This window comes from Onychostoma macrolepis, chromosome 02 (assembly GCF_012432095.1).
Source record: "Onychostoma macrolepis isolate SWU-2019 chromosome 02, ASM1243209v1, whole genome shotgun sequence".
Lineage (NCBI taxonomy): Eukaryota > Metazoa > Chordata > Actinopteri > Cypriniformes > Cyprinidae > Onychostoma > Onychostoma macrolepis.
Genome location: NC_081156.1, coordinates 15,846,436 through 15,871,741, shown reverse-complemented (window position 1 = coordinate 15,871,741; position 25,306 = coordinate 15,846,436). Strand labels below are relative to the sequence as shown.

The window sequence follows — 25,306 nt, the reverse complement described above, 5'->3', positions numbered from 1 at the left end:
AGATTTCTCCTGAAGCTTCAAAAAACAGACATCACTATTAGGATGACAGTCCAATCTTGCGCAAGAATGATGGAGTGAGAGAAACCAGACCCAGTGAAAGGTGAAGGAGATCTCATTTTGTTTACCTCCCATCTAAAACACATCTGTCCTTTATTAATCTACCAAATCCCTTGTTAAATTATTCACGCAACTCTCCCTCTCTTCATCCCTTTGTGTATCTCTCCTTATATCATTTTCAGTGTCTGAATACCGGTGAGCATGCTGATGTCACAGCAGACCGATTAGCCAAACTCAGCATGGTCGAGCGTGGTTTAAAATTACAGCGAGATCTCCAATACATAAACAAAATGATGTTTATAGATGTGAGCAGATGAGCCAACAGGAGGCAGCGTCTCCTGAGGATTTCATTGAAATAAATTAAATGACTCCCATGGGGAGAGGGCTGGAAACTAATCCTAGAGTCACACCATGTTAATTAGCAAGATATAAATATTAATTATATAAGCATGCATCCCCTTCTTATGTCCAAAAGCCTCATCTAGTTCACATATGGAAATTCTTTTCAAAGACTATCTTATAATTACATTTCCATTACTCATTATTACGACCAAAAACATCTTTGTTTGAGAGGCTTTAGATGCCCTTCTTATAGACCCTGTGATTTATGTTTATTTGCAACTTACATTAGCTTACTGATGTTGATGAACCTCAACATCAATGTAAGATTTACAACCTTCCTCTTACACCATGTTGTTAAGGATCTAACTATTCTAATCTTTTGACAGTTTAACACTAAATGTGCTACAGCTGAGCCATTGTTATAATCTATTACTTTTTTGTCAGCACACACACTCTGAATTTATGCATAACAACACCAAAGACAAAGAGAATGACTGTAAAACTAACTGTTAAATAGCATATAAAAATCTTAACAATAGAATGCAGAATTAATGTATTACACAAAATAAGATAGAACATTCTACATTTTAGGAATTTGTGCATGCCTATATGTAGGGCTTTTTTTTTTTTTATTTATTTTATTTTTTTTGTATGTTACAGAACTACAGTCAGACTCATATAGAGGTTAATATAACATGAGTTTAGTCTGTAGATATTTATAGGATGAATGAAATATCAGTGAGCCCCATGGGACTTATTGTGTGAGACATTTACAAATAAATAAATGTTTTAATCCTATTAAAGTCAAAAGTGACATAATTTAGCCTAAATACAGAATTCATAAGGGTAACCTACATAAACATGTAAATAATACACTTAGCTAAGATGCATTGTTATATAATACAGCTCTGCAATGTTTACTGTCAGAGCAGATTTTGGTGGTGGTGTTGTTTTTTTGCTCAGTGTTTTTGAGCTTGTTATTATTTCTTCCCCATCAAAACCCTAAAATTTACCATTACATTAACTAAAGCATATACTCAGTACACTGACCTCTGCAGATCTGACAGCTGCACTAAACAACAGCACTAAACCCATACTAAACCCTACTAGATAGGCCTAAAATATACTAAATGTTAGCTCCTAAGACATAATACAGAATTTTATCCCCCATATTTTACATTTGTGTGGCCTTTTTGTCATTTTTGATGGCACATGTCTTGGATAAAGTCTCTAATAAACACTTTTGCCTTTTGGTATAATAAACTAGGTTTTATTGTTCTGGAGGGACCTACTAACAGTTGAACTGACAGCAAACCCCAGATCATAACAAAGGCATTTATTGCGTTTTTTTCTCACAAAACATTTTGCATGACCTTTTAAGTCAGTTAATAAAATGTTTTAAGAGTTAGGAGTAAGACGTCAAATATCAAACAGAAATTTCAAAACATGAAAAGTTACATTCTTTTATAGATGCAATAAAGTGTAGGGTGAAAAAAAAAATCAATGAAACGTCTCAGGCGTCGATAAGAGCGTCTAAGCTGTGTTCTAGCGCCACCGCGTGGCCGCAGCGGCGCTCTGCCGGTGTCTGCGGTGAACCGGTTCACTCCGCGGTGGACTCGCTGACCTCGCTGCCTTGGGCTCTGCTGCGCGGCGGCGCCAGGTGCTCAAGGAGACCGTTTGAACGCATCCAAAAATTTGTTCTACCTAAGCGATTATTCTGCCATTTGTAACCATAATTTATCTCCGAACGCTTCGAATTGTGTTCCCCCCCCTCGTTTAATCACGTCCCTGTCGCTTTAAAGCTCCAGACAAAACGACCCATATGATTTTCCACCTCCAATCATCATCACTCCCCCGGCCGAGAGTGCAAGCCCTTCTGCATGCGGACATGGCGAAAACGGACAGATGTCTAAACAGAAGAGCGCAGTGTGGATATAAATGACAGCTATTTTCATGAAAACGAAGCTCTGAAATGCTAAGGACGGGAGACGGTACTCCTTCGAGGCAGAGACCACTGAATCACCATGGTAGTAAGACCCTTCTCTGACTGTTTTTGTTACCTGCATGTCTGTGAATGTTTACTCGGCCTGTAGAATCTGACAGACATCAATCACATCTGGAGGATGATGTGCATGTCATGCAGATGTGCTGATAGCATGCAGCTTCCACATCTGTCGAGAGCTTCAACAACTTTCTGCTACTTTTTGATAAGATGCTGATGTGATGATTGATATTATCGGAACATCTGTTCAAATTTTAATACTACCTTTAACTAAATAAACTACACTTAGAAAAAATATGCATAAATTGTACCTTTCTGGGTACAAAAGCTTGTCAAAGGGGCAGTACCCTCAATGCAACTTTCTTCATCCCTAAAGGGTGTATATTAGTGCCTTAGAGTAGTAAGTATCCTTATAGTAGTAATGTGTACTTTTATGATACTATTATGAAACCTTTAGTGGTAAAGAAGGAACAAAGTTGTCCGTTTAAGGGTACTGCTCCAGTGACAAGCTGTTGTACCCCTAAAGTTTTTTATTTTATTATTATTTTTTTTTCTGAGAGTGTAGGCTACCTGTGCCAGCTATGACTTTGGAGAATAGCGGCTAAAATTATCTGTTTGTAATAATGTTGGACTATGACATATCAATAATTAAACAAAAGAAAAATATTAAACTAGACAGTTAAAGAAACAAAATAAATTGTTTTATATAATATAATATATTGTAATATAATATTTCACATATCTTCACTTTCTACTTGTCTGGATAATTGGATGACTATATTATGATAGCTGGAAAGCCTGTGTATCATTCAGATTCAATATTGTAATATAATATTAATTATAAAACCATCTTTATAAAATTTATAAAATATAAAAGCAGCTATACGCTATACATTTTAAGAAAAATATCAAGCTTGGCATTATAAAGAAAATATGTGTTAAAAATTTAAAAATCATCTTAATCTAATCTAATATAATATAATATAATATTTGGATAATTGGATTATTATATTATGACAGCTGTATGATTTAGACAATCTGTAAATAACATACATCATTTATTATATATTATAATGTCATTAATATATATAATATATTTTTCTTTGTGAGGGACCTTCTTTATAAAATATACAAAGGCAGCTACACATTTTAAGGAAAATATCAAGCTTGGCCTTATAAAGAAAACATGAACAAAAAGTGTTTAAATAATATAATATAATATAATGTCACATAAATCATGTTTTCTAGAAATAGTTTTATATTATTAGAAATTAAAAATGATTTTTTTGCTTGACAGCTACCTTTAAAATGACAATTTCTCCAGCCTGTTGTATGATTGTAATGTAAATCAGTATCTAATTTTTAAACATTGAAGTTGATATGCATCTCAATTCAATCCGATGTTCTGTTGTAGCTCATAGTGGAGAAAACTGCTGAGCATCCATCTGCAGAGTTCTCCCTCGTTGAGGATGTGGCTCTTCACTGCACCTTTTTAATGGACAGGTTGAACAAGCAGCGTCTGTTTCAGCCAGACCTATGTGACGTAGACATCGTCCTCCTGCACCACCAGACTTCTTTCCAGGCCCATAAGGGTGTCCTAGCAGCCTACAGCCCCTTCTTCCACTCGCTGTTTGCGTCGAGCAAGGAGCTGCGGCGCGTGGAACTCTCTCTGGAGACCCTCAAGCCTCAAGGCCTGCAGCAGATCCTCAACTTCATCTACACCTCCAAGCTGCTGGTCTCCAGCTGCAATGCCCAAGACGTGCTCAAGGCTGCCACGGTGCTCCAGATGAGCAACATCGCCACTTCCTGCAGCGAGCTCATTACCAGAGGTTCGCTGGAAATCAGTCCCAGTGTGGACCAAGCCAAACAGGAAGTCGGCGCTCAGAGCTGGAGCAACAGCAACTCGGTGAACTCCAACTTTCAAATGGAGATCAAGCAAGAGAAGGACCCCACCTGTGCCAGGATCTATGGAGGGAAAAGTGAAGTGAACCCATATGCTGTTCAGGTTGGCGATAGGCACCCAGTGCAAGTTGGCGGTTGTAAAGTAGAAGGGAAGGAAATGGAAAACCCGAAGGACTCTGAAGACCTTGATTCATTTAATAGAGAGCAAATTATTGTGGAGCTGAACCTGAACAACCAAACACTTAATGTGTCTAAAGGTTTAGAGGGAAACGTGGCAGCTCTGTCGCCCTCAGGACAACAGCTTCCTGGCAAAGGAAGGAGGAGTGATGAGATTGTTGAGGAATCAAGAGACAATGTGGCTTTGGAGGAGGAGGAAGATGAAGGTGAGCAAAGTGAAGATGATGATGTGAGACTTGAAGGCACCAGTGAAGAGGAAGGTGAACACACATTACCTGCATTCATGTCTGAAAGACCAGTAGGACAAAACCGGGCCTCTGCTGATGCTGTAGCGATGGTCTCCAGGAAAAACAGTATGAGAGAGAGGCAGGAGACGGCTCATGGAGGGAGCAGTGAGGAGCTTCTGGACCAGGATAGCTTGAAGTTTCAGAGCTTCACCTGTGTGAGGTGCCCCAAGACATTCAACAACCGTTGGTATCTGGAGAAACACATGAACCTGTCACATAACCGCATGCATATCTGTGACAAGTGTGGCAAACGCTTCCTTATGGAGAGCGAGCTACTGCTGCATCAGCAGACCGACTGTGAGAAGAGCATACAGGTAAGAGAATGACAGCAAATTCTTTTTTGACCAGCAAATCTTTCAATATTTTTTCCTCTTTTGGAAAGTCATAGAAACACTGTCATGGATTTTGTTTTTTTTGTTTTTTTTGTTTTTTGCTTCTGGGGCAAATGGGAATGTAAAAAATTAATTTTTCACCCTCACCCTCATGTCGTTCCAAACCCGTTCATCTTCAGAACACAAATTAAGATATTTTTGATGAAATTCTGAGAGCTTTCTCTCTGTGGCAAAATAATCCATGTGACATCAGTGGTTCAATCGGAATTTTCTGAATGCTGACACAGAACAGCATACATTGTTTACGTTCTGTGGATACTCTCCAAAATGGTGCCAGGGTGACGTAGAGGAGATGAATTTTTGAATAAAGTCCTTATTTTTGTTTTCTTTGCACACAAAAAGTATTCTCGTAGCTTCACAAAATTCCAATTGAACCACTGATGTCACATGGATTATTTTAACGATGTCCCTGCTACGTTTCTGGACCTTGAACGTGTTAATTACATTGCCGTCTATGAAAGGATCAGAAAGCTCTCGGAAATTCATCAAAAATATCTTAATTTGTGTTCCGAAGATAAACAGAGGTCATATGGGTTTGGAACGACATGAGGGTGAGTAATTAATGATGGAATTTTCATTTTTGGGTGAACTATCCCTTTAAATTTTCTATTATTATTTCTTTATATATGTATACTGTATATACTGAACAAAATTATAAACGCAACACTTTTGTTTATTGATTATTGCACAGGTGTGCCTTAGGCTGGCCACAATAAAAGGCCACTCTAAAATGTGCAGTTTTACTGTATTGGGGGGGTCCGGGGGGAGGGTCTGAAAACCAGTCAGTATCTGGTGTGACCACCATTTGTCTCACGCAGTGCAACACATCTCCTTCGCATAGAGTTGATCAGGTTGTTGATTGAGGCCTGTGAAATGTTGGTCCACTCTTCAATGACTGTGTGAAGTTGCTGGATATTGGCAGGAACTGGAACACGCTGTCGTATACGCCGATCCAGAGCGTTCCAAACATGCTCAATGGGTGACATGTCCGGTGAATATGCTGGCCATTCAAGAACTGGGATGTTTTCAGCTTCCAGGAATTGTGTACAGATCCTTGCAACATGGGGCCGTGCATTATCATGCTGCAACATGAGGTGATGGTCGTGGATGAATGGCACAACAATGGGCCTCAGAATCTCGTCACGGTATCTCTGTGCATTCAAAATGCCATCAATAAAATGCACCTGTGTTCGTTTGTCCATAACATACGCCTGCACATACCATAACCCCACTGCCACCATGGGCCACTCGATCCACAACGTTGATAACAGCAAACCGCTCACCCACACAATGCCATACACGCTGTCTGCCATCTGCCCTGTACAGTGAAAACCGGGATTCATCCTTGAAGAGAACACCTCTCCAAAGTGCCAGACGTGAGCATTTGCCCACTCAAGTCGGTTACGATGACGAACTGCAGTCAGACGAGACCCTGAGTTTGTGCAGAAACACAAACACAGGACATTCCTGCAGTCAGCATGCCAATTGCACGCTCCCTCAAAACTTGCGACATCTGTGGCATTGTGCTGTGTGATAAAACTATTATTATAACTATTATTGTGGCCAGCCTAAAGCACACCTGTGCAATAATCATGCTGTCTAATCAGCATCTTGATATGCTACACCTGTGAGGTGGATGGATTATCTCGGCAAAGGAGAAGTGCTCATTAACACAGATTTAGACAGATTTGTGAACAATATTTGAGAGAAATAGGCCTTTTGTGTACATAGAAAAAGTCTTTTTTAGCTTAGTTTAGCTCATGAAAAATGGGGGCAAAAACAAAAGTTTGCGTTTATAATTTTGTTCAGTGTATATATATATATATATATATTTTTTTTTTTTTTTTGTGTGTGTGTGTGTGTGAAACATTTAATGGTTTCACAAAACTTTTAACAGAAAATATCTATTTGACATTTTTATGACAAAACAAGGTAAGTTCAGGTTGTGAAATGTCATGTGGTGTGACTCTTCAAAACTTAATGATATTATGATATTATGTGTTACGAATTTGTCATATTTGTATAAAAACAAGTATTTTAAACCATTTTCCTGAAAATTGTATAAATGATTTTCAAAACCATATGAAACCAGCATGAATACAGAAAATACATATTTTTGCACTTCACCTGTGTATTTAAAACATTTATTGGTAACACTTTACAATAAGGTTCCATTTGTTAATGTATTGCTTATTGTTAGTTAATCTTAGTTAATTCATTGAATATAGTTAACAAATGGAACCTTATAGTAAAGTGTTACCCATTTTTCCTTTTCTTTATTGCGGACAATTGGGATAAAGAAATAATGCAATAACGTAATTGACCCAGGACCATTTAAACCCAAACATTTGTTTTTACTGGTCTTTGTCTCATTTTGTAGTGTCTAACGTGTGGAAAAGCTTTCAGGAAGCTCTGGTCGCTCCATGAGCACAATAAGATTGTTCATGGCTATGCTGAGAAGAAGTACACTTGTGAGATCTGTGAGAAGAAATTCTACACAATGGCTCATGTACGCAAGCACATGGTTGGTGAGTTGTGTTACTACCATTTTCTCTCTCAAACTTTTACTCCCAGTCTTATACTCTAAACAGTAAACTTTAACTATCTGACTAATCATTGTTTTGTTCTATGTGTCTTTAGCCCACACAAAAGAGATGCCATTTACCTGTGAGACATGTGGCAAGTCATTTAAAAGGAGCATGTCTCTGAAGGTCCACTCTCTCCAACATTCAGGAGAGAAGCCTTTCCAGTGTGAGGTATGGTCAAATTGCGCAATTTAGTAGAAGAAGCTGTGATTATATTCATTATTGCTTTATAATAATAAAAAAAAAAAAATGGTCACATTTTATTTTAAGGTCCAGTTCTCTCTATTAACAAACCATTAACTATATGTTGTTTGCCTCAATAAACTCCTAATCTGCTGCTTATTAATAGTTAGCAAGGTAGTTAAGTTTAGGTATTGGGTAGAATTAGGGATGCACAATATAGTCGTGCAGAATATGCATGCAATATGCAATATGTTAATTATAAGCATGCTAATAAGCAACTAGTTAATAGTGAGAATTGGTCCCTATACTAAAGTGTTACCAAAAAAAAAACACATAAAAAGTACATTAACGTTTATTAAAATTATGTTTTATTTGTAAGCTATTTTAATAGTCATTCTTTTACAATTGGATATAGTCACTGATGTACAATACGTAAACAATGGGTAATGATAAAATACCATATGTATATATACATAAATTTTGCATAATTAGAACTTTCCCTTTATCAGCATTTTCTCTCAGCAACACAACAAAAGCTGAGCTGTCCTCACCGGCTGCACAATATAACAAACATAACATTACAAGTGTAGTCTGATGATTGAAGAAATGACTCTTATGAACAGGTTCTTTTTAGTGAATCAGAAACTTTAAACGCAACAAATGTAACTCGAATCCCAAAACGAGTGAGTCCTTTTACTAAATAGATCAAAAAACATGAGTTACTGATTTGAATCAGTCTAAAACACTGCCCTCTGTTATTAACAACGTTAAAAAAAGTATGTTAAAATATACTGTGATATGTGAAAATGACATGAATAAGAATGTATTGAATCAGAAAATCTGTATTGATACCCATCAAGAGTAAACAATAAATGTGTTCTGCACAGTAAAATAAACAATAACCAATAACGTTTTGATTTTAGCACAGAATTGACCAATCAGCATCCAGGACCAGAACATTCTGTTTCATAATTTCCATTATTAACTGCTGGGCTGGCCATGTTTGAAATTGTTCCACTCCTTGTCCTTTAGGTCTGCAGTGAGCGTTTTCAGTATAAGTACCAGCTGCGCTCTCACATGAGCATCCACATCGGACACAAGCAGTTTATGTGTCAGTGGTGTGGGAAAGACTTCAATATGAAACAGTATTTTGATGAACACATGAAGACACACACAGGTGAAATGCTCGTACACATGTATAGCATTTAGAAATCCTTCATACAGTCAGTCTAAGAGGTCTGCTGGTTCTTTTTAGGAGAGAAACCATATATTTGTGAGATCTGTGGGAAGAGCTTCACAAGTCGTCCCAATATGAAGCGGCACCGGCGTACGCACACCGGAGAGAAGCCTTACCCCTGTGAAGTATGTGGCCAGCGCTTCCGCTTCTCCAACATGCTGAAAGCCCACCGAGAGAAGTGTTCCCAGGTCAGGAACCCTCCCCTGCTGGACTCCTCTGCTATAACCAATCAAACACAAGCTGCTGCAAACCAAGAACTGCCGGTCGGGATGGAAACACTGAGGGATATTAGCCCACATCTGCATGGCGTGGTCTCTTTTCCATCATCTATGCTCCACTCAGTGGACGGGGGTCCGTCACATTCTCAGCTGCGTTCCCTTACGCCGCTCTACTCTGCTGGAAGGACAGACTCCAGGAACCTGTAACTACTGCTCTGTATTGTACTATTGTTTCTTTGTGATGCAGAGATACATTTTATGTAGCAAAGAGTCTGAGATTTCATGTTAGTCTTATTTTGTTTTCACGTCATATTCTCTAATATCCCTTCCGTTCCCAAATGTTGACGGAGTTCTCCGTGCTATGATAAACCCTAGTTAAGCTAAAAGTATTAAGTATGATTCTAAAACTATTACCCAGATGTACTAAATACTAAATGTAAGACATATATGCTTTTATGTACAGTATATTAAGAGAATAATAAATAGACAACAGCATCTTCGGTTTATATAGCTTTCGGTTGACTTTTCATTGGTTTAGATGCTTTATGTAAAAGTTTGTTAGTAAGCACTATTTGTGTTTGGGTTGATGACCTGATATATATGCGTATTCGGAGACTTATAAGTGAGTAACGCAGGTCTTGTTGGTGGTGGAAATGTGCAGTCAGTAGATTCTGTTCTTGGCACTTAACTGGCTTGTTGGTGAAAGGGGTTTCATAAATATTTGTTTCGCCCTTACATTTTGTCATAGTTTTATTATTTCTGTTAGAATTTTTGTTGTATTTGTTCAGAAGCACCTTAGAAAATGTATGAGTTAAGTATACGGCTCATTTGTTTTGTTAAAATTTTCAAAAACAGGGTTTGTGTTTTTGGTGATGTTCAGATTCATGAATGTGTTTAGGCTGAACGTGTAGGTCAGAAAAATCACAGCAGGTGAATTGGTAGAGACTGTATTATATTATTAATGAAAAAATCAGTTGATCTCCACTATTTAGTGTTTATCCACTTCTCACAGTCTCACGCAGACTCTAATGTTTGATCTTCTAAATTAAAAATCTATTTTTTATTGTTTTTAACTGGTCATTTTTGCACTTGTAGACAAGAATCTTATAGTTTCAGATCTGTAAATGTTTTTACACAGCAATATTTCTAAATATTTTTTATGAATTGGGTATTGCAAGCTTATTTTATTGATGTGATGTTTTCATTTCTGTCTATGTAATTAAGAATATTTTGGTCTATGCACAATGTTCCAAAACCCGAGAGGTGTTCAGATCTCTTCATTCCAGAGTGTTTGTGTTCGCAGCACTAGCTGTTCATTATTCATGATGAAAAAATGACTCTGAAGCTCCATCCTGGACCCATCATGAAAGTCATGATGTCAAGCAGTGTAAACATGAAAAAATATGAAATGCATAATAGGAAATCCTTGTATTCTTTCACCTTTACTTTTTTATTTTCACGTGGCTTTGGAGGGTGTATGACAATATTTGTGTCGACATTTACCACAGACAATTGTGTTTTGTTCTTCGTGTTTTTTAGTTTGGTCATTGTCTACAGTATATTAGGTTATTGTTCAGTCACTGCCATTTATTTCTCTTTTTTGAATGTAAGAACATTGTACTTGGTCATAATTGCAAAATGTTCAATTGTAGTTGTCATCTAAAACAACATATTAGAATGATAGAAATCAATGTACATGGTTATTTAAATAAGTCAAAGTATTCAACATCTAATTACCCAAAATGACTAACAAAGCATTCTTATGAAAAATAATAGATGGTCTTGTGTTTGTCTCCATCTGCTGAGTTTTCTTGGAACAGCAGCACGAAACACTGCTCTATTACATACCTTAGGATCCATCACAAATGAACTATATCAACATTAAGCAAAGTCTGTGATAAATGATTCAATGGAATATGTATTGCTCTTTTATGAAGATGTGGGCAACATATGTGTATTTTGTCAATAGATGACAGCTGTAGATCACATCTTTGTGAATCTCAAGGTGTTCAGACGCACTCCAACCACTGTGGCCCCTGCAGCATAACTGATCTCCCTCAGGATCCCATTCCAGCAGTTCTCCTCCTCCTCAAACCTGTCACGAAAATTACAACTTATTTATCAAATTTCAACTTTAGTTTCAAATATATGAGCAAGTTTCATTAGGCCAATAAGTCTCATTAAACCAGTTTGAGCTGAACATAAATACTCACCTCCATATGTCATTCATTTCAGTGGGCTCCAGTTTTTCTGTGGTCTCATTGGGCATCATAGCAAAACCCCCCACAGCATACAAGCAGCCGCCCAGTTCGATCAGGTTAAGAGAGCTTCTCTCCTGAGGAAACTCCACAAACTCCGACCAGCTAAGCAGGAGACACACAAGTGAGCAACTTGCCTGAGTTAAGGGGTCTTGACAAAATATGACAAAAGTGTGACTTACGAGTTGCTGGCGATGTCATAGACCTCCACACTACTAGTCAGGCCATTATCAGTGACTCCAGTCACCACGTAGATTTTGTTTTTGTGAACAGCAGTGCCGAACAGCGAGCGGGCGGTTTTCATGGGTGCCAGATCCTTCCATTCAAACTTAGAGGGGTTATAGACACATACTCTCCTCAGGCATTTCCTGTACATCACATTTCATTTAAGTCTGGTTATGAAAACCAAAGACAACCCGGCATAATGTAAAGTAGGATAAAACCAGATTCATTACTCACTTGCTCTCGGTTTTTCCACCTATCACATAGACCAGTCCTTTGTGTGAAACAATTCCATGTCCATAAACTGCATATGGAAGAGGGTCTGACTCTCCCCATTTGAATGACCTATGTGAAAATGAAATGATCAGCATTCAGCCATGTCAGACAGCATCCTATTGATCAGGGATTCTGGCTAGTACCAAAAAGAAAGGTACAGTGCCCTCCACTAATATTGGTAAATATGAGCAAAAGGCGGCTGTGAAAATAAATCTGCATTTTTGATCTTTCATTCAAAAAATCACAAAATTCTAACCTATCATTGAAGTAAAAAAATTCAAAGTGAGGGGAAAATCTCATTGCGAAGTAAATGCTTTCTCTAGTTCACGTTGGCCACAATTATTGGCACCCAATTATTGCAACGTCCTTTTCCCAGGGTAACAGCTCTGAGTTTTCTCCTATAATGCCTGAAGAGTTTGGAGATTTCTTCATCCAGAATCTCTCCAGATCCTTCAGATTGCCAGCTCCATGTTGGTGCTTCTTCTCTTCAGTTCACCCCTCTCATTTTCTATAGGGTTCAGGTCAGAGGACTGGGACGGCCATGGCAGAAGTTTCATTTTGTGCTCAGTGACCCATGTTGATTTTGATGTTTGTTTTGGATTATTGTCCTGATGGAAGCTCCAACCACAGCCCATTATAAGATTTCTAACAGAGGCAGTCAGGTTTAGATTTTTTTTATCTGTTGGTATTTGATAGAATCCATGATGCCATGTCTAGAACCTCTGGCAGAAAAACAGGCCCACAACATTAAAGATCCAGCAGCATATTTAACTGTGGGCATGGGGTACTTTTTATCCTTGTTTGTACTAAACCCATCTGGTGGGTTTGCTGCCAAAAAGCTCTTTTTTTGTTTAATCTGACCATAGAAGCCAGTGCCATTTGAAGTTCCAGTCATGTCTGATAACTGAATATGCTGGAGTTTGTCTCTGGAATTTTTCTTGAAACCCTCCCGAACAACATGTGGTGATGTAGGAGCTGTTTGATATTTTTTTAGGTTTCTGACCCCGAGACTCAACTAATCTCTGCAATTCTCCAGCTGTGGTCCTTGGAGAGTCTTTAGTCACTCAAACTCTCCTCCTCACTGTGCATTCGGACAAAAATAGACACATGTCCTCTTCCAGGCAGATTTGTAACATCTTTAGTTGATTGGAACTTCTTAATTATTGCCCTGATGGTGGAAATTGGGATTTTCAATGCTTTAGCTATTTTCTTACAGCCACTTTCTAATTTGTGAAGTTCAACAATATTGTTCTGCTCATCAGAACTGTATTGTTTGGTTTTACTCCTTGTGATGGATGATTAAGGGAATTTGGCTTTCCTGTGTTCCTCATATTTATAATTGTCATGGCTGGATAATTTCATGCTCCTAGTCACCCTGGTGTGCTAAACAAATTTAAATATGAATGGGAATATACTTCAGAGATATTTTACTCATAATAATTTCTAGGGGTGCCAATAATTGTGGCCAACATGCATTGAGGAAAAACATTTATTTCATCATGAGATTTTCTCCCCAATTTCAATTGTTTTACTTTAATGAAAGGTTAGAATTTTTGTGAATTTTTGAATGAAAGATCAAAAAGGTCAAAAATGCAGATTTATTTTCACAGCTGCCTTTGCTCATATTTAGTAAGGGTGCCAATATTGATGGAGGACACTGTATATTCAATCTCAAGAAGATCTACCAAAAAGAGTGAAATGTGAAAAACTTAAATAAAATGTAAAATTATTTTGTGAAGTGGCACAGCAAGTAATATTGGCCTAATGGCTTTATTTAATATTTTAAGTTACTATTTAATTGACATGGAACTGTGGCAAAGTGAGTCAAATATTGATTGTTGATTCATTAGTGGCTCTGCTAATTCGCTAAATTCATTTAGTGAAGGAATCGTTAGACTGATTGGAAGCTTATAATATGGGATTATTCATATAACGAGTTTTGGGCCATTAAAATGACAGAGTTTCCCTGGAGAAATAGCAAAACAGGAAGGAAGCTGGAGATGGGAGTGAAATACGTGAGACTCACGAGAAAACGGGAGTGTTGACAGGTATGCATTTATAGTGCGTCATGTTAAAAATTTAAAAAGAAATCTTATGTCAACAAATTTGTTAAGTGAGAATTTGAGAAATTATATTTTTCATATTTCTGACATGCATGAACTCATCAACATTCTCACAATTCAGTTTGAAAACCGCTGTTGTGAATGTCATTTGCTGTATGATTGTACTCACTGTCTGTCGTAGATCATAACAGAATCTAGTGCACGTTCTCCCTCCTTCAGCTCTTTTCCTCCCACCACATAGATGGAGTTCTCAGCCTCCGCCAGACCAAACAGACAGCGAGGGTCTGGTAGTGAGGGCATCCCCAACCATCCAGAGCTCATGGGATCAAACTGTAGGATGAAGAAGAGCTTAGATTAAAATATAATGATCTAAAAGCATTGTTACTTTCTCATACAAATATAATTACTAGTTTGATTCCTTCTACACAATCCCTTCAAAGGTTTCTCTTGAATTACATGAGGAAAATGTCATGCAGGCAACATTAAAAACATGACACATGAGGTTCAAAGCTTTAACAGCTGTTCTGAAGCAAAATGGACCCTGTGGGTCATTCTCGCAATTGTATTTTTGGAACCAGAGATTCATGATGCTTTGAGTCATTGATTTGTAATACAAACATATTTAGCAACATTAGCAAGACTTGACCGTGCGTTACCTGAAGAAAGTACGAACTGAACGGCTGTTCTTTGTTCTCTTCATTGTACATCAGACCTCCAGCGACAAATATCTGATTTTCCTTCGTGACAAGACTGCAGTGGTTCTTAGGGATCTCAGTGGATGAAGACGCCACGTAGCACTCATTTACGCCAATGTCATACGCTACCGTTCCTGTATCGCTAATCATCAATAAAAGGTCTGTTTGGAACATTCCAAAACGTGGATTGTCATTTAGGATTCCCGGCAGCAAACCCTCCTCATCCTCGTCCTCAGAATCTACCTTCTCGCCTTCCTTCTTGACCCTTTTGACCCTGTGTAGCAATCCTTTCTGTGCATCCTTGATGATCTGAAGCTCCTTCTTGAGCTCCTGATTCGTCCTGATCAATCTGTGGCCCTCAACTTTCTCTTTAAAGTAACTCGACGGCATTAGACGGAAACGTACGCAGTGTAGAAGTTGTGGCAGGTCATTCAATCTCTCGCCCGTGTCGTACTCCACCCAGTCCATGAGAGATTCAAACACCAACTCTTCTCGTTCCACATTCAGTGAGTCACATGTGATGATAGCCGCCAACTCGCTGGGACCCAACTGATGGAAGTCCTGGTCCCGAATGATGAGGGCATACCGGTCACAGATGAAGTCCCGAGCCTCCATAGCCAAACGTGGACAGTCCAGCAACAGTCCCAGTCTAAAGATGGCCAGACAATTACTGAGAACCAGCTTCTGCTGCAGATACGACACACACACGCTGAAGATTGATGGAATCTGGTACATGTTGGCCGCCATGAAAATGTCCTGGACGTTATGCTCAGTCAGGCTGATATCCGAGGTGTATATGTACCTCAGGATCATTCCCATGACTCCAGGTTCGATGTCTTTTAGAATAATCTCCCGCTTTTTGCTCTCTTCCAGGTCTGAAAGGAACATGGCTTTGAAGTAAGGGCTGCTAGCGGCTAGCACTAGCCGATGACAAGGAAACTCTTTGTCTTTGATCTTCAGAACGCAGTCCACAAACTTGTTAGCATCCAGGAGATCACAGAGCCCATCTTGTAGGAGCGTTTGCTGGTACATCCGTGGCTCCGTCACTGGGTCCACTGACAAGGAGGCCATCTTGTTATGGTTTGATGTGATATTTCAGTAGGAGGGAGGGTTGTTCTGGTCCTCTCCCACTGCAGAACTGAACTGACCGTATTAACACTGTTACTCTAAAAGAGAAATGGCGGAGGATGTGACGCTTTGGTGTGGCCTCAGCTCCTCAGCTGTCACAAGCTATCAGCTACTGACTGTCCATCTATATATAGAAATGCGTAAATGAACCACACTTAGGGCCTGAAATACAAGCTGTCCCTCCCTTCCCCCCACCAAACAGATCAGATCAACAGCTGACATGTTGCTCACTGGGAATATTAAGTTGTAGATCTTATGGAGAATGACAGTAGAGCACCACAAGATGGTTGTGAAATGTGAACAGCTTGAAAAGAATGTTACAGAGTGAAAGAAAAGATGGAAATCAGACCCATTTAAGACTAGTTTCAAAATGAGACGAACTGAAATAGAACTGCCTGTTGCTTTGGGAGATAAAGTCCACCTAGTGGAGCAACTCGGTATTATGGGCTCCTATATCACTTAGCATTAATTCATAGTAGCAACTAGCAAGCATTGCTAATCTTTGAATTTACAACAGGGGACCGGACATGTCCCAGGCTAGACTTGAACCTCGGCACCATGAGCGCAACAGTGCTTTATTTGTTCCAGTTCCAGTAGAATGCATTACATTTTTGTTGTTCTGCCATTTTTTCATATGGGGAGGACTGAAGATGGCAGGGAAAACAGGAATGGAAAACTTGTAATATGTTTGAATACATGTGCTAACCACAAACAGGTCGGTTTTTAAGTAGGTATTTAATAAAATAATTCCAGTTTGAAGTTATAAACTTTCTAAAGGCACACTCTTAAAAATAAAGTGATGTTTTTGTAGTGATGACATAGAAAAATCCTTTCGAGTTCCTCAAATCTTTCAGTCAATAGTTCTTAAAAGAACCATTTTTTCTTAGTCTAAATAAGAATAATAATCTGAAGAATATTTCTCAACCTTCTGTGTGATGGAAAGATTCCATGGATAATAACGGTTCTTCATGGAACCATAAGGCCAAAAAAAAAAGTTTATTTTTAGTGAATATGACAACAAGGGATATTTCTAATTTGTGCTAATAACCCATTTAAGGTGACAAAAAATCTAAAGGGAGACTGAAAACTAGGAGATATGTAATTGTGTGCTTATAACAGCATAGCAGACCTACAGTATTCATCAGTGTATATTTTAGGCCCATTAATCAACTGAAATCTCTAGTGTGCCACTCAAAGCTCGATGTAGGACAAAGCCTAATAGGGGAATGTGTTCACACCGTATCATTTGCTAGAGTGTGACATGAGTAAAAGAATAATGTGACTGCACAAAGTTTAATGTGGTGAAGTGACTAAGCTTTGTGCGATTTAATTGGGGCATCATTGTGACTATTGTTTATAAGTAGTTCAGAACTCATACTCATAAAAATACAAGTTTGACATGTTCCTAGAATGTATGTTTTCTGTCATAATAATGGCAGTAAACCAGGACTATTATAGTTAACTAAAACTAAAATTAAAACCAGGAAGAAGTTGAAATTGAAATAAACATGAATTGAAATACAATATAAAAAAAACTATTTAAGAAACTTTATTTCAACTAGTTGTTGAAGAAACATTTCTCATTTTCAGTGTCTAAAATGATGTAGTAAAATAAATCACTGAAATGAATAAAAAATTATATAGACATATTTTTAAAAGAAAAACTAGTATAAATGACAAAAGCACAACATATATAAACAAGTTTGAAAATAAAAACTAATTCAAAATATTATTAGAAAGTTAGTGTCTCAACAATACTCAAATAACACTGCTATAACATATTAAGAGTATTGAAATAAAAGACAACCCTGAAAACATTGTACATTTTCATTTTATTGTTCAATATATTATTTATTCATAAAATATTTGGCAAGGCCATTGTTTAAATAGTTATATCCACTGAAAATATAAATAAAAAATGCACTTGTTGGTTTGTTTGTGCTAGAGTATGTTAGAGAACAGGTTGCATTTGGCTAAAGCAAGTGCACTTCAGAACTATTCACAGTTAAAAACATCTCGTGTTTTTAAAACAGACTTGTGCAAATCAGTGACCATAGTGATGGGACTGCATCAGTCTGGCATGAAAGCTCAGGGGCAGAATTAACAAGAGGGACCTCAAGAGCTGGATCAGATTCAATGACCTCTCTGTCCTTTACTCGGCCTTCTGTTTGCCCGCCTCTGTGGGCGGCACTGGTTCCGGATCATCCAGCAGAGCCTGCTTTCGCTCTCTCTCCTTTATCAGCTGCACGCCACAGTAAGTCACAAACAGCACCGAGAGAGTGGACAAGGGGAAGCCTGAGGGAATCACAAGGGTGCTATTATTCTCCATGCTTGTGTTTGTCCCACTCCTCTGGAGTTTTTGTGCTGATACAACTTTATGTTTCAATATTTTCGTATGTATGACGTACATATACATCATATATGAGTGATTTACATATGTAAGAAAGAAACACATTCTGCACAAGATTCTAGCTACTTTTCTTTCCGTTTTCATTATATAATGGTCTAAAACAAAACACTTACCTTTAAGAAGCAGCCTCTTAGCAACCAGCTGAGCAAAATCCAGACTGTTCAGCGCCAGGATGTTGTACAGGACAATTTGCCAGAAGTTAACAGCGTTGAACAAGCCCCTGATTCGACGTGACATTGCCTCAGACACAAGATTCCGCTGAAAAAATTTTAAGCGAATGCTGTTAATTTCACATCAGTGAAATGTAGGCTAATCAGTCATGATGTAATATTGAAAGACAATCAATTGGTAGTGTAATGATTCAAAACCCAAATGCTCAAATCCCTCACAACTGAACGTCTTTGGGATCTTACCTCAATGGTGGAGAACGGTGGCAGAGAAAATAATTTAGCCACCCACAGTTCAAAGTTCAGGCCAAAGCAGTTAAAGAAAGACCAGATGTAAACCAGCTCACAGGGTCCGAGCCACAGAGTTGTGACAGCAAAGGTGCAAATGGTTGCAAGAAGCTCCTTGAAGATGGCATCATGGTTTTCTCCGATATAGTCATAGACATATCTTTAACAATAAAACAGGAGATAAACGTAAAGTTGAATATTTTTTCCCGAGTGTATGATTATTATAGCAATATATACACATATGGAATTGGTTATTTGCTCACTTGCACAACCAGTCATTGATTCCTCTGTCAAAGTGCCTAAAAAATTCAATGTCAGAAGAAACTGTAAACATGTGAACTGGTTACACATCCTTCAACTGCTTCCAAAAACATACTCTTTCTTTTCTCTTCTGTTAATGACTATGCTTACGTTTCAGCGAAGACATAGAGCATTGTGATGCATTTAGGAGGCTGAGGAGGGTCAAGATGGTCCAGTCTGGATACCGTGTTAATGACACCAAACATGACGGCTGACTTCACCCAGTCATACACCAGATTGGAGTACGCCAAACCAGCTGAATAGCAAAAAGATTCAGACTGACTAGTGATAGTAAACAAATGAAATTGTACTTATAAATAATGAGAAATTACTTGTAACATAATTTCTAAATGTCTACTATTTTTTTTCTAGTTATTTACTGACCCAGAGACCAGTCAGACATTTGCTTCAAAAGCTTCAAATCGTTAGGGATGGTCAAAATGTACAAGAAATGGAAGAAAACATCCACCACCAAAATAGCCCCAAGGTGCACCAAAGCATGAATGGTGATGTTCCACATCTCTCTCTCTTTACGAGTCAAGTTAGGGTTGTTAGCCTGAGAATATTAGAGAGATCATTACAGTGCAAACCTAGCCAGGGTGACATTATCAACACTATAACAATAATTTATTCTATTCTATAGATTATGTTTTACATAAACTCACCTGCTCGTGGAATCGATCAAAGGTCATAACAGGTCCAAAGAAGAAGAAGGGGAGGTAGAAGTTGTACTTGATCAGATCCATGAAACTGTAGTTACCATCTTTCTTCTCACAGTTCTCTAGGGCAAAGCTCATACAGCGCATAATGGAGAAGCCACAGCCTCCATAGAACAGGACATCTTGGAGATCAAAAGAGCCTGTCACAATGCCTTCCTGCATCAAAACAGGCAAATTATCAGAACATTAAAATGACAAATCTAAATGCGTCTGTACATGCACATGGACACCTGTACCACAGGGGGACTTGTGGTTAGACTGTGGGGGAAAAGATACATAAGGGGTTATAAACAACAACACAAACAATATTCAAACTGCTGTAAGAATCCACACATTATGAATATATGTTATTCTTTCACAACTTTAAGTTTTTAAAGTACTACTGTTTTTATAGCACTTTACACAATACAGATTATTTCAAAGCAGCTTCACAGTAGTAAACAGGAAAATAATAGAATCAATGATGCAAACTTCTTCAAATATGAGACAAATTCAAGTTCTGCTGTAAAGCAGCTCTACAAAGACAATAGTGCCATTATTCAGCTCAAGTCCATTCAGTGTCGATTCAGTTCAATTCAATAACCGTAAATCATACTAGAGAAATGATAATTCACTGCCTATGGACCTTCTCACCTGCCAGGTGTTAAAGGGCTCCATTTTGAAAGTTGCCAGGCTGGTAAGTCCAGCCACAAAGCAGAGCCACTTCCTCTTGACAAGGGCCACGCTGTAGAGGATGATGCAGTGAGACATGATGAGAGAGATGTATGTCCATCCCATAGTAATCAGCACAGCCAGAGATCCATACAGCATATAGATCAAAGATCTGTTCTGTGGGTTAGGAAGAAAATTCCTTGTGAAAAGGCACATTTATGTAATCCAGCTGTCACATACAACAATACTGAATGGATTTTTTTGACTTTTTAAGGAGCTACTGTTTCTAGTGTTAGAAATGACAAAATAAGTCCAGTATTAGCTTCAGTTGTAGCAGTACTAGTATTAGTTAGTCAGTTAGTATGATCCAAACAAAAATTGTAATGACTTTCAGTTACCTTGAATAAATCTATACCAATCTTCTTGGACAGCAGACAGAAACACGAAAGCATGTAACATTTCACACAACATTCAAATTAGACCATTTAACACATGCACTGTTAATATCAAAATGTGTTTAGTTTTTTTTTTTTACTATTATTGATTATTCAGACTCAGTCCATACATAAAATCATGCAATATTCACAAAACACTCAAACATAAAATATCAATAGCAAAATATTATCACTTAAATCTTAAATGACTTGATCATTGTGCATAAGGTGAATAACTCCATACAGTACCTTTGGAGACAGCATTGAGCAGATCTTAGCAAAGATCACATGACCGGAGAGGGCAAACAGGATATGGTTGCGGAAAGTGGTAAACCACATTACCCATTCAAAATCTGACACATCCTGAAGAGACAGTGAATATCAGTCACAGAAAGTGATTAATCAGAGTCAGAATATGATTAAACAGAGTCATTTATGTAATATACATCAAATCAAAACTTATTTATAAAGCACTTAGCAACTCCAAAAACCACAGAGTGTGCCAACATGCTGTACAATTTCAAACAAAAAAATAAAAAAATAAACACCACAAATACATCTGCTCAAACCTACTGGTCATTAAAAATAGTGAAGGCCTCATCAAACAAATATGTCTTGAGGTGGCTTTTAAACGTGTTTACAGCAGTAGAGGATCTAATATACTTGCCATTTTTCTGCCAAAGTAGTGCCATCCTGGTTTCACATTCTCCCTAAATGCCTTTCTGTTCACATTCTCTGCAAATAAAAAAGAAAAGTTTCACAAAAGCAGCAAGGTGTGTTTCAGGCTAAATGATAAAGCTTTCTTTCTTATATATATATAACTTTAATTGCTTTAAAAAACAACAACAACAATATGTATTGTGTATGCATGCAGTTTTGCAGACAGCTAACAATGTAATTTATGTATTATTGAAATATGTAAAATGGACATCAGGTCCACATGATTCCCCAGCAAACAGGGTGAGCTCCAGAGCAAAACCTAATAGCATTACATAAGGTAAATTTTGCCAGCCTGTATATTCAGAGGCTTCTCTGTGATAATCCAGACTCTCAAATATATTTTGAGATTATGAAATGGTCCTGTGAAATCTGACAAATCTTTGTATTATGAATTTGAAAGATAATACAAATTGCATAACAGATCTTATTTGAGAGTCATGGGTTGTTGAGGGTAATCAATGTAGGACTGGTACATTTAGAGCCCAGTCTAAACTGATGTTCCTGGTGTGTGTTCACGGTGTGTGTGTGTGTGTGTGTGTGTTCACTACTGTGTGTGTGCACTTTGGATGGGATAAATGCAGAGCACAAAGTACGGGTCACCATACTTGGCCACATGTCACGTCACTGTCACTTATATACCAAAAAGTAGACATAATCAATATGTGATCTTTAAAAAGGTTGAGGCAGGACATGGCTAGTTTGCTCCAGTACTAGCTCAGATGTCAATAAGCAAAACAGTCTGCCCACACAGAAACAATAATACTACAGTGCTCTGATTTACAATGAGCAAATGCACCTTTAGTAGTTGTATTCTAGGGCATTCATGACTGATGTGAACATAATTCTGTGATCTTAATGTAGAAAGAAAAAGCGAGAGATAAAAATAAAGTGTACCACTGGAGGACTCAATGATCCAGCTGCCTGCCCATAAGAGCGCTAGAGAGAGGACAGCAGTGTAGAGGTACAGCTCAGTCTTGGGAAGGGCTGTCTTGATCCCCATGGTTAACCTGAAGAGAAGTCTTAACATTAAAATCCTGTTATACTCCATACTAAAATTAACCATTGATCACTGCAGGAAATAAATACGGTCGAAAACTTACAGATAACAAGTTTCAAATACCTCCACAAGCTTGTTTACGGTTGGTTGTACTGTTTGATATGGCAAAAGTACATAAAACAGTGATTTATAAGGATTTCAAATCCTTATTTCGTTTTTACATGAATATTTGTCCGTATTGTACAGTACTTTTATTAGCCTCGCGCTCATACTCACTAACGGCCGTTACAGGTCAAACGTCACTCACTCGGTCTCCTCAGATATCCACTGATACTTCTCTTCTTTTCGGTACTTTACAACCAGGTCAAAAGGACACTATATTAATACTTTCCGGATTTTGATAAGGTATATTTGCGGTTTAGTGAGAAAGTTTAGCTCTAAAACTGTAAGAAAATAAAAACTTTTCACGGTAAAACTGCCGGCGAAATTTTCACCTAATGATGTCAGCGGGAAAATAACTGTCCAATCACAGGAGACTTTTGTGACGTGCTATTAATATTAATGAGGTTACAAATTTGAACTTGAGTTTAAATTTAAAAAGTTACGATTTTAGAAGATAATTATAATAAAGTGCTAGAATCAAAATTTCATGATTTAAAAAAAAAAACTATTAATATCGTGTTAATTATTATTCACGGTCACTACAACTGCAACTACACTGATGTAGTCAGGAGGCACTATTGTCATTTCGGGTTTTGACACCCAAAATCAAGTTTTTCTTGCATAACTAGTTTGCAAAATCCAATTTATAAAGGAGTGGTGCTCTGTAATGCTTTAAAACTTTAGTGTAAATGGTAGGCTACAGCAAAAGGCTAACTTAACTTAGGCAATATGTGAGCCTTTTAAATGTTAATATTTGTACAGTTCATTCGTTACAGTGAAATAACAATACAATGAAGTTTGTTACTGTGTCTGCTGTAAACTATAGCCTACTGTAGCCTATTAAATCACGTATCCTCTCTGCCAAGTGCCAACAGTAAAAGTAAAAGTAAAGACACTCCTTACTAATTACAATAATTATTGTGACGTTCTCACACAACGATCATCAATAATTAATGTATAAAAAACATATTTTTTACCAATTATACGTCAACACCAAGACGATGCAGCCTCAGCCTATAGGCAATCAATCCAATCACAATAGGATACAGATAACAAAACTAAAACGAATAAAACAACAAAAAACATTCCCACAGAGTTGACACCCAATCTACTTCTCAGAAGACAAGACTGTAAGTCAGTGACTTAAATGGGAGTGCCTCTTTTCACGGCTCCTCAGAAACAGCACAGTCAGCTGCGCCGTACAACCTCTTCCTATTTTAGCCCGAGCAGTTGCTCTTGGTACAGTGCGGCAGCTGCAGCGCAATGCGATCTCCCACACATCAGGAGATCCTTCAGGAGCGTGAAAAACCAAGGACTGAACTCCCAAATCAATTTACTTTTAACATTAAATTAATTAAGAAACCATGCGTGTACCTGCTCAATTAAAATCCGAGTATTTGTCCCAACTAATTAATAAAGCTACACGCATATCTGAAGTCCTTTTAAATGTAAATGTTGTTGCACGGCTCTGAACGCCCACACGCCGCCTCATATATGATCCGTGGGACTCTATGTTTACAGCACCGTGTACAGTAAGTAGCCTACAGTAAATCAAAAGGAAGTGCACTTGTTCAGTACTAACCTCACAGCCGCTCAGATGTTTGAAGACAGATGTCAACCCCCACAAAATTGAAAAAAAGAAAAGAAAAAGGGGGGTGAGTAGGGGCTTCTCCTAATACATCCGTCCCGGTTTCCCAGTGCCGATGGTGCACTGTGAGAGGCAGCAGTGGCTGGTGAGGATGTTGCGGGAGGGGTGTAGAGAGTGTATTTATAATCCGGATTGAAACTGCAGAGGGGTGGCACCAGAAGTGTCCATCAAAAAGGCGCACAAATTCAAGAAGGAGCGCTACGTGGTACAGGTGCATCTTGGCCGGCTGGAGAAATCCCTTCTTTTGTTATCTTCTGATCCGTGTGTAGATGCAGGCTACTACTGTCTTGAAGCAGCCACTTGTGTAATCCAATGAAGATGAACCATCTGTTTACTTCAGCCATTGGCAATACTCTTGCTGCCAAAAGTTCAGAATATTTAAGGCTTTTAAATGTTTTTGAAAGACGATTTACTGTATTTTTGAACAAATAAATACAGCCTTGGCATAACTGACGTATTTAAAAAGCATTAAGTAGCAATTTTCCAACTGTGGGCTATAATGCATAAAAGGAAAAGCAAGACTGATACAGTCAACCAAAAAGCCTATCATCCTTTGTTATTATCTATATCATGGACACTTTTCAAAGCACTTTAAATGATCAATTGTCAAAATTTTGCAGCGTACCATATGAGTAAAGGTAGGACCTGAATTACAAATAGAAAGTCGAATTTTTTCATTTGGGGGGGGACAGGTGACAACACACCTGGATATTTTAAAATGTGCTTCTATATGCAATTTAATCTGATTTGACTATTGATTACAGCCCCACAATTTGAAACAGTGTA

The 25,306-nt window shown here is 38.0% G+C and overlaps 3 protein-coding genes across 10 annotated transcripts; 1 reads left to right on the top strand and 2 right to left on the bottom strand.

Annotated features, from left to right (window-relative positions):
* Positions 1-1,973: 1,973 nt before the first annotated feature.
* Positions 1,974-10,368, top strand: zbtb47a (zinc finger and BTB domain containing 47a). 2 transcript variants are annotated; one of them, XM_058761049.1, is made up of 6 exons: positions 1,974-2,429; positions 3,816-5,081; positions 7,540-7,687; positions 7,800-7,915; positions 8,960-9,104; positions 9,183-10,368. In XM_058761049.1, exons 1-6 carry the CDS (start codon positions 2,424-2,426, stop codon positions 9,587-9,589), a joined length of 2,088 nt encoding a protein of 695 aa, XP_058617032.1. In that variant the 5' UTR covers positions 1,974-2,423; the 3' UTR covers positions 9,590-10,368. The 2 variants fall into 2 exon arrangements, with proteins under 2 accessions (XP_058617032.1, XP_058617042.1); XM_058761059.1 differs by having other exon boundaries at positions 1,974-2,426; positions 9,183-9,590.
* A 969-nt stretch (positions 10,369-11,337) lies between these two features.
* Positions 11,338-16,086, bottom strand: klhl40a (kelch-like family member 40a). Its single transcript, XM_058761069.1, has 6 exons — positions 14,858-16,086; positions 14,371-14,531; positions 12,100-12,207; positions 11,823-12,008; positions 11,596-11,745; positions 11,338-11,477 (listed from the first exon to the last, which is right to left on the bottom strand). The coding sequence occupies exons 1-6, from the start codon at positions 15,965-15,967 to the stop codon at positions 11,366-11,368; spliced, it is 1,827 nt and encodes a 608-aa protein (XP_058617052.1). The 5' UTR covers positions 15,968-16,086; the 3' UTR covers positions 11,338-11,365.
* A 1,753-nt stretch (positions 16,087-17,839) lies between these two features.
* hhatla (hedgehog acyltransferase like, a) lies at positions 17,840-24,599 on the bottom strand. 7 transcript variants are annotated; one of them, XM_058751919.1, is made up of 14 exons: positions 22,987-23,224; positions 22,814-22,862; positions 22,608-22,720; positions 21,661-21,728; positions 21,243-21,356; positions 20,958-20,981; positions 20,542-20,736; positions 19,855-20,064; positions 19,574-19,745; positions 19,301-19,445; positions 19,153-19,188; positions 18,848-19,049; positions 18,548-18,692; positions 17,840-18,319 (listed from the first exon to the last, which is right to left on the bottom strand). In XM_058751919.1, exons 3-14 carry the CDS (start codon positions 22,711-22,713, stop codon positions 18,177-18,179), a joined length of 1,560 nt encoding a protein of 519 aa, XP_058607902.1. In that variant the 5' UTR covers positions 22,714-22,720; positions 22,814-22,862; positions 22,987-23,224; the 3' UTR covers positions 17,840-18,176. The 7 variants fall into 7 exon arrangements, with proteins under 7 accessions (XP_058607902.1, XP_058607926.1, XP_058607896.1 ...); XM_058751943.1 differs by having other exon boundaries at positions 22,834-22,862; XM_058751913.1 differs by lacking the exons at positions 22,814-22,862; positions 22,987-23,224 and adding an exon at positions 24,455-24,599.
* Positions 24,600-25,306: the final 707 nt, after the last annotated feature.

Bases quoted from the DNA above. Each gene is read 5' to 3' on its own strand.
- hhatla (XM_058751913.1), bottom strand. From the start codon at position 22,713: ATGGGGATCAAGACAGCCCTTCCCAAGACTGAGCTGTACCTCTACACT. The intron at 21,729-22,607 runs GTACACTTTATT...TTTTATTTGCAG, and splicing joins GATCATTGAGTCCTCCAGTG to AGAATGTGAACAGAAAGGCA. The intron at 19,050-19,152 runs GTGAGCAAATAA...TTATTGTTAAAG, and splicing joins ATCAATGACTGGTTGTGCAA to ATATGTCTATGACTATATCG.
- klhl40a (XM_058761069.1), bottom strand. From the start codon at position 15,967: ATGGCCTCCTTGTCAGTGGACCCAGTGACGGAGCCACGGATGTACCAG. The intron at 12,208-14,370 runs GTGAGTACAATC...ATTTTCACATAG, and splicing joins GTTATGATCTACGACAGACA to GTCATTCAAATGGGGAGAGT. The intron at 11,746-11,822 runs GTAAGTCACACT...TCTCCTGCTTAG, and splicing joins TATGACATCGCCAGCAACTC to CTGGTCGGAGTTTGTGGAGT.
- zbtb47a (XM_058761049.1), top strand. The intron at 7,688-7,799 runs GTGAGTTGTGTT...ATGTGTCTTTAG, and splicing joins TGTACGCAAGCACATGGTTG to CCCACACAAAAGAGATGCCA. The intron at 9,105-9,182 runs GTGAAATGCTCG...GGTTCTTTTTAG, and splicing joins ACACATGAAGACACACACAG to GAGAGAAACCATATATTTGT.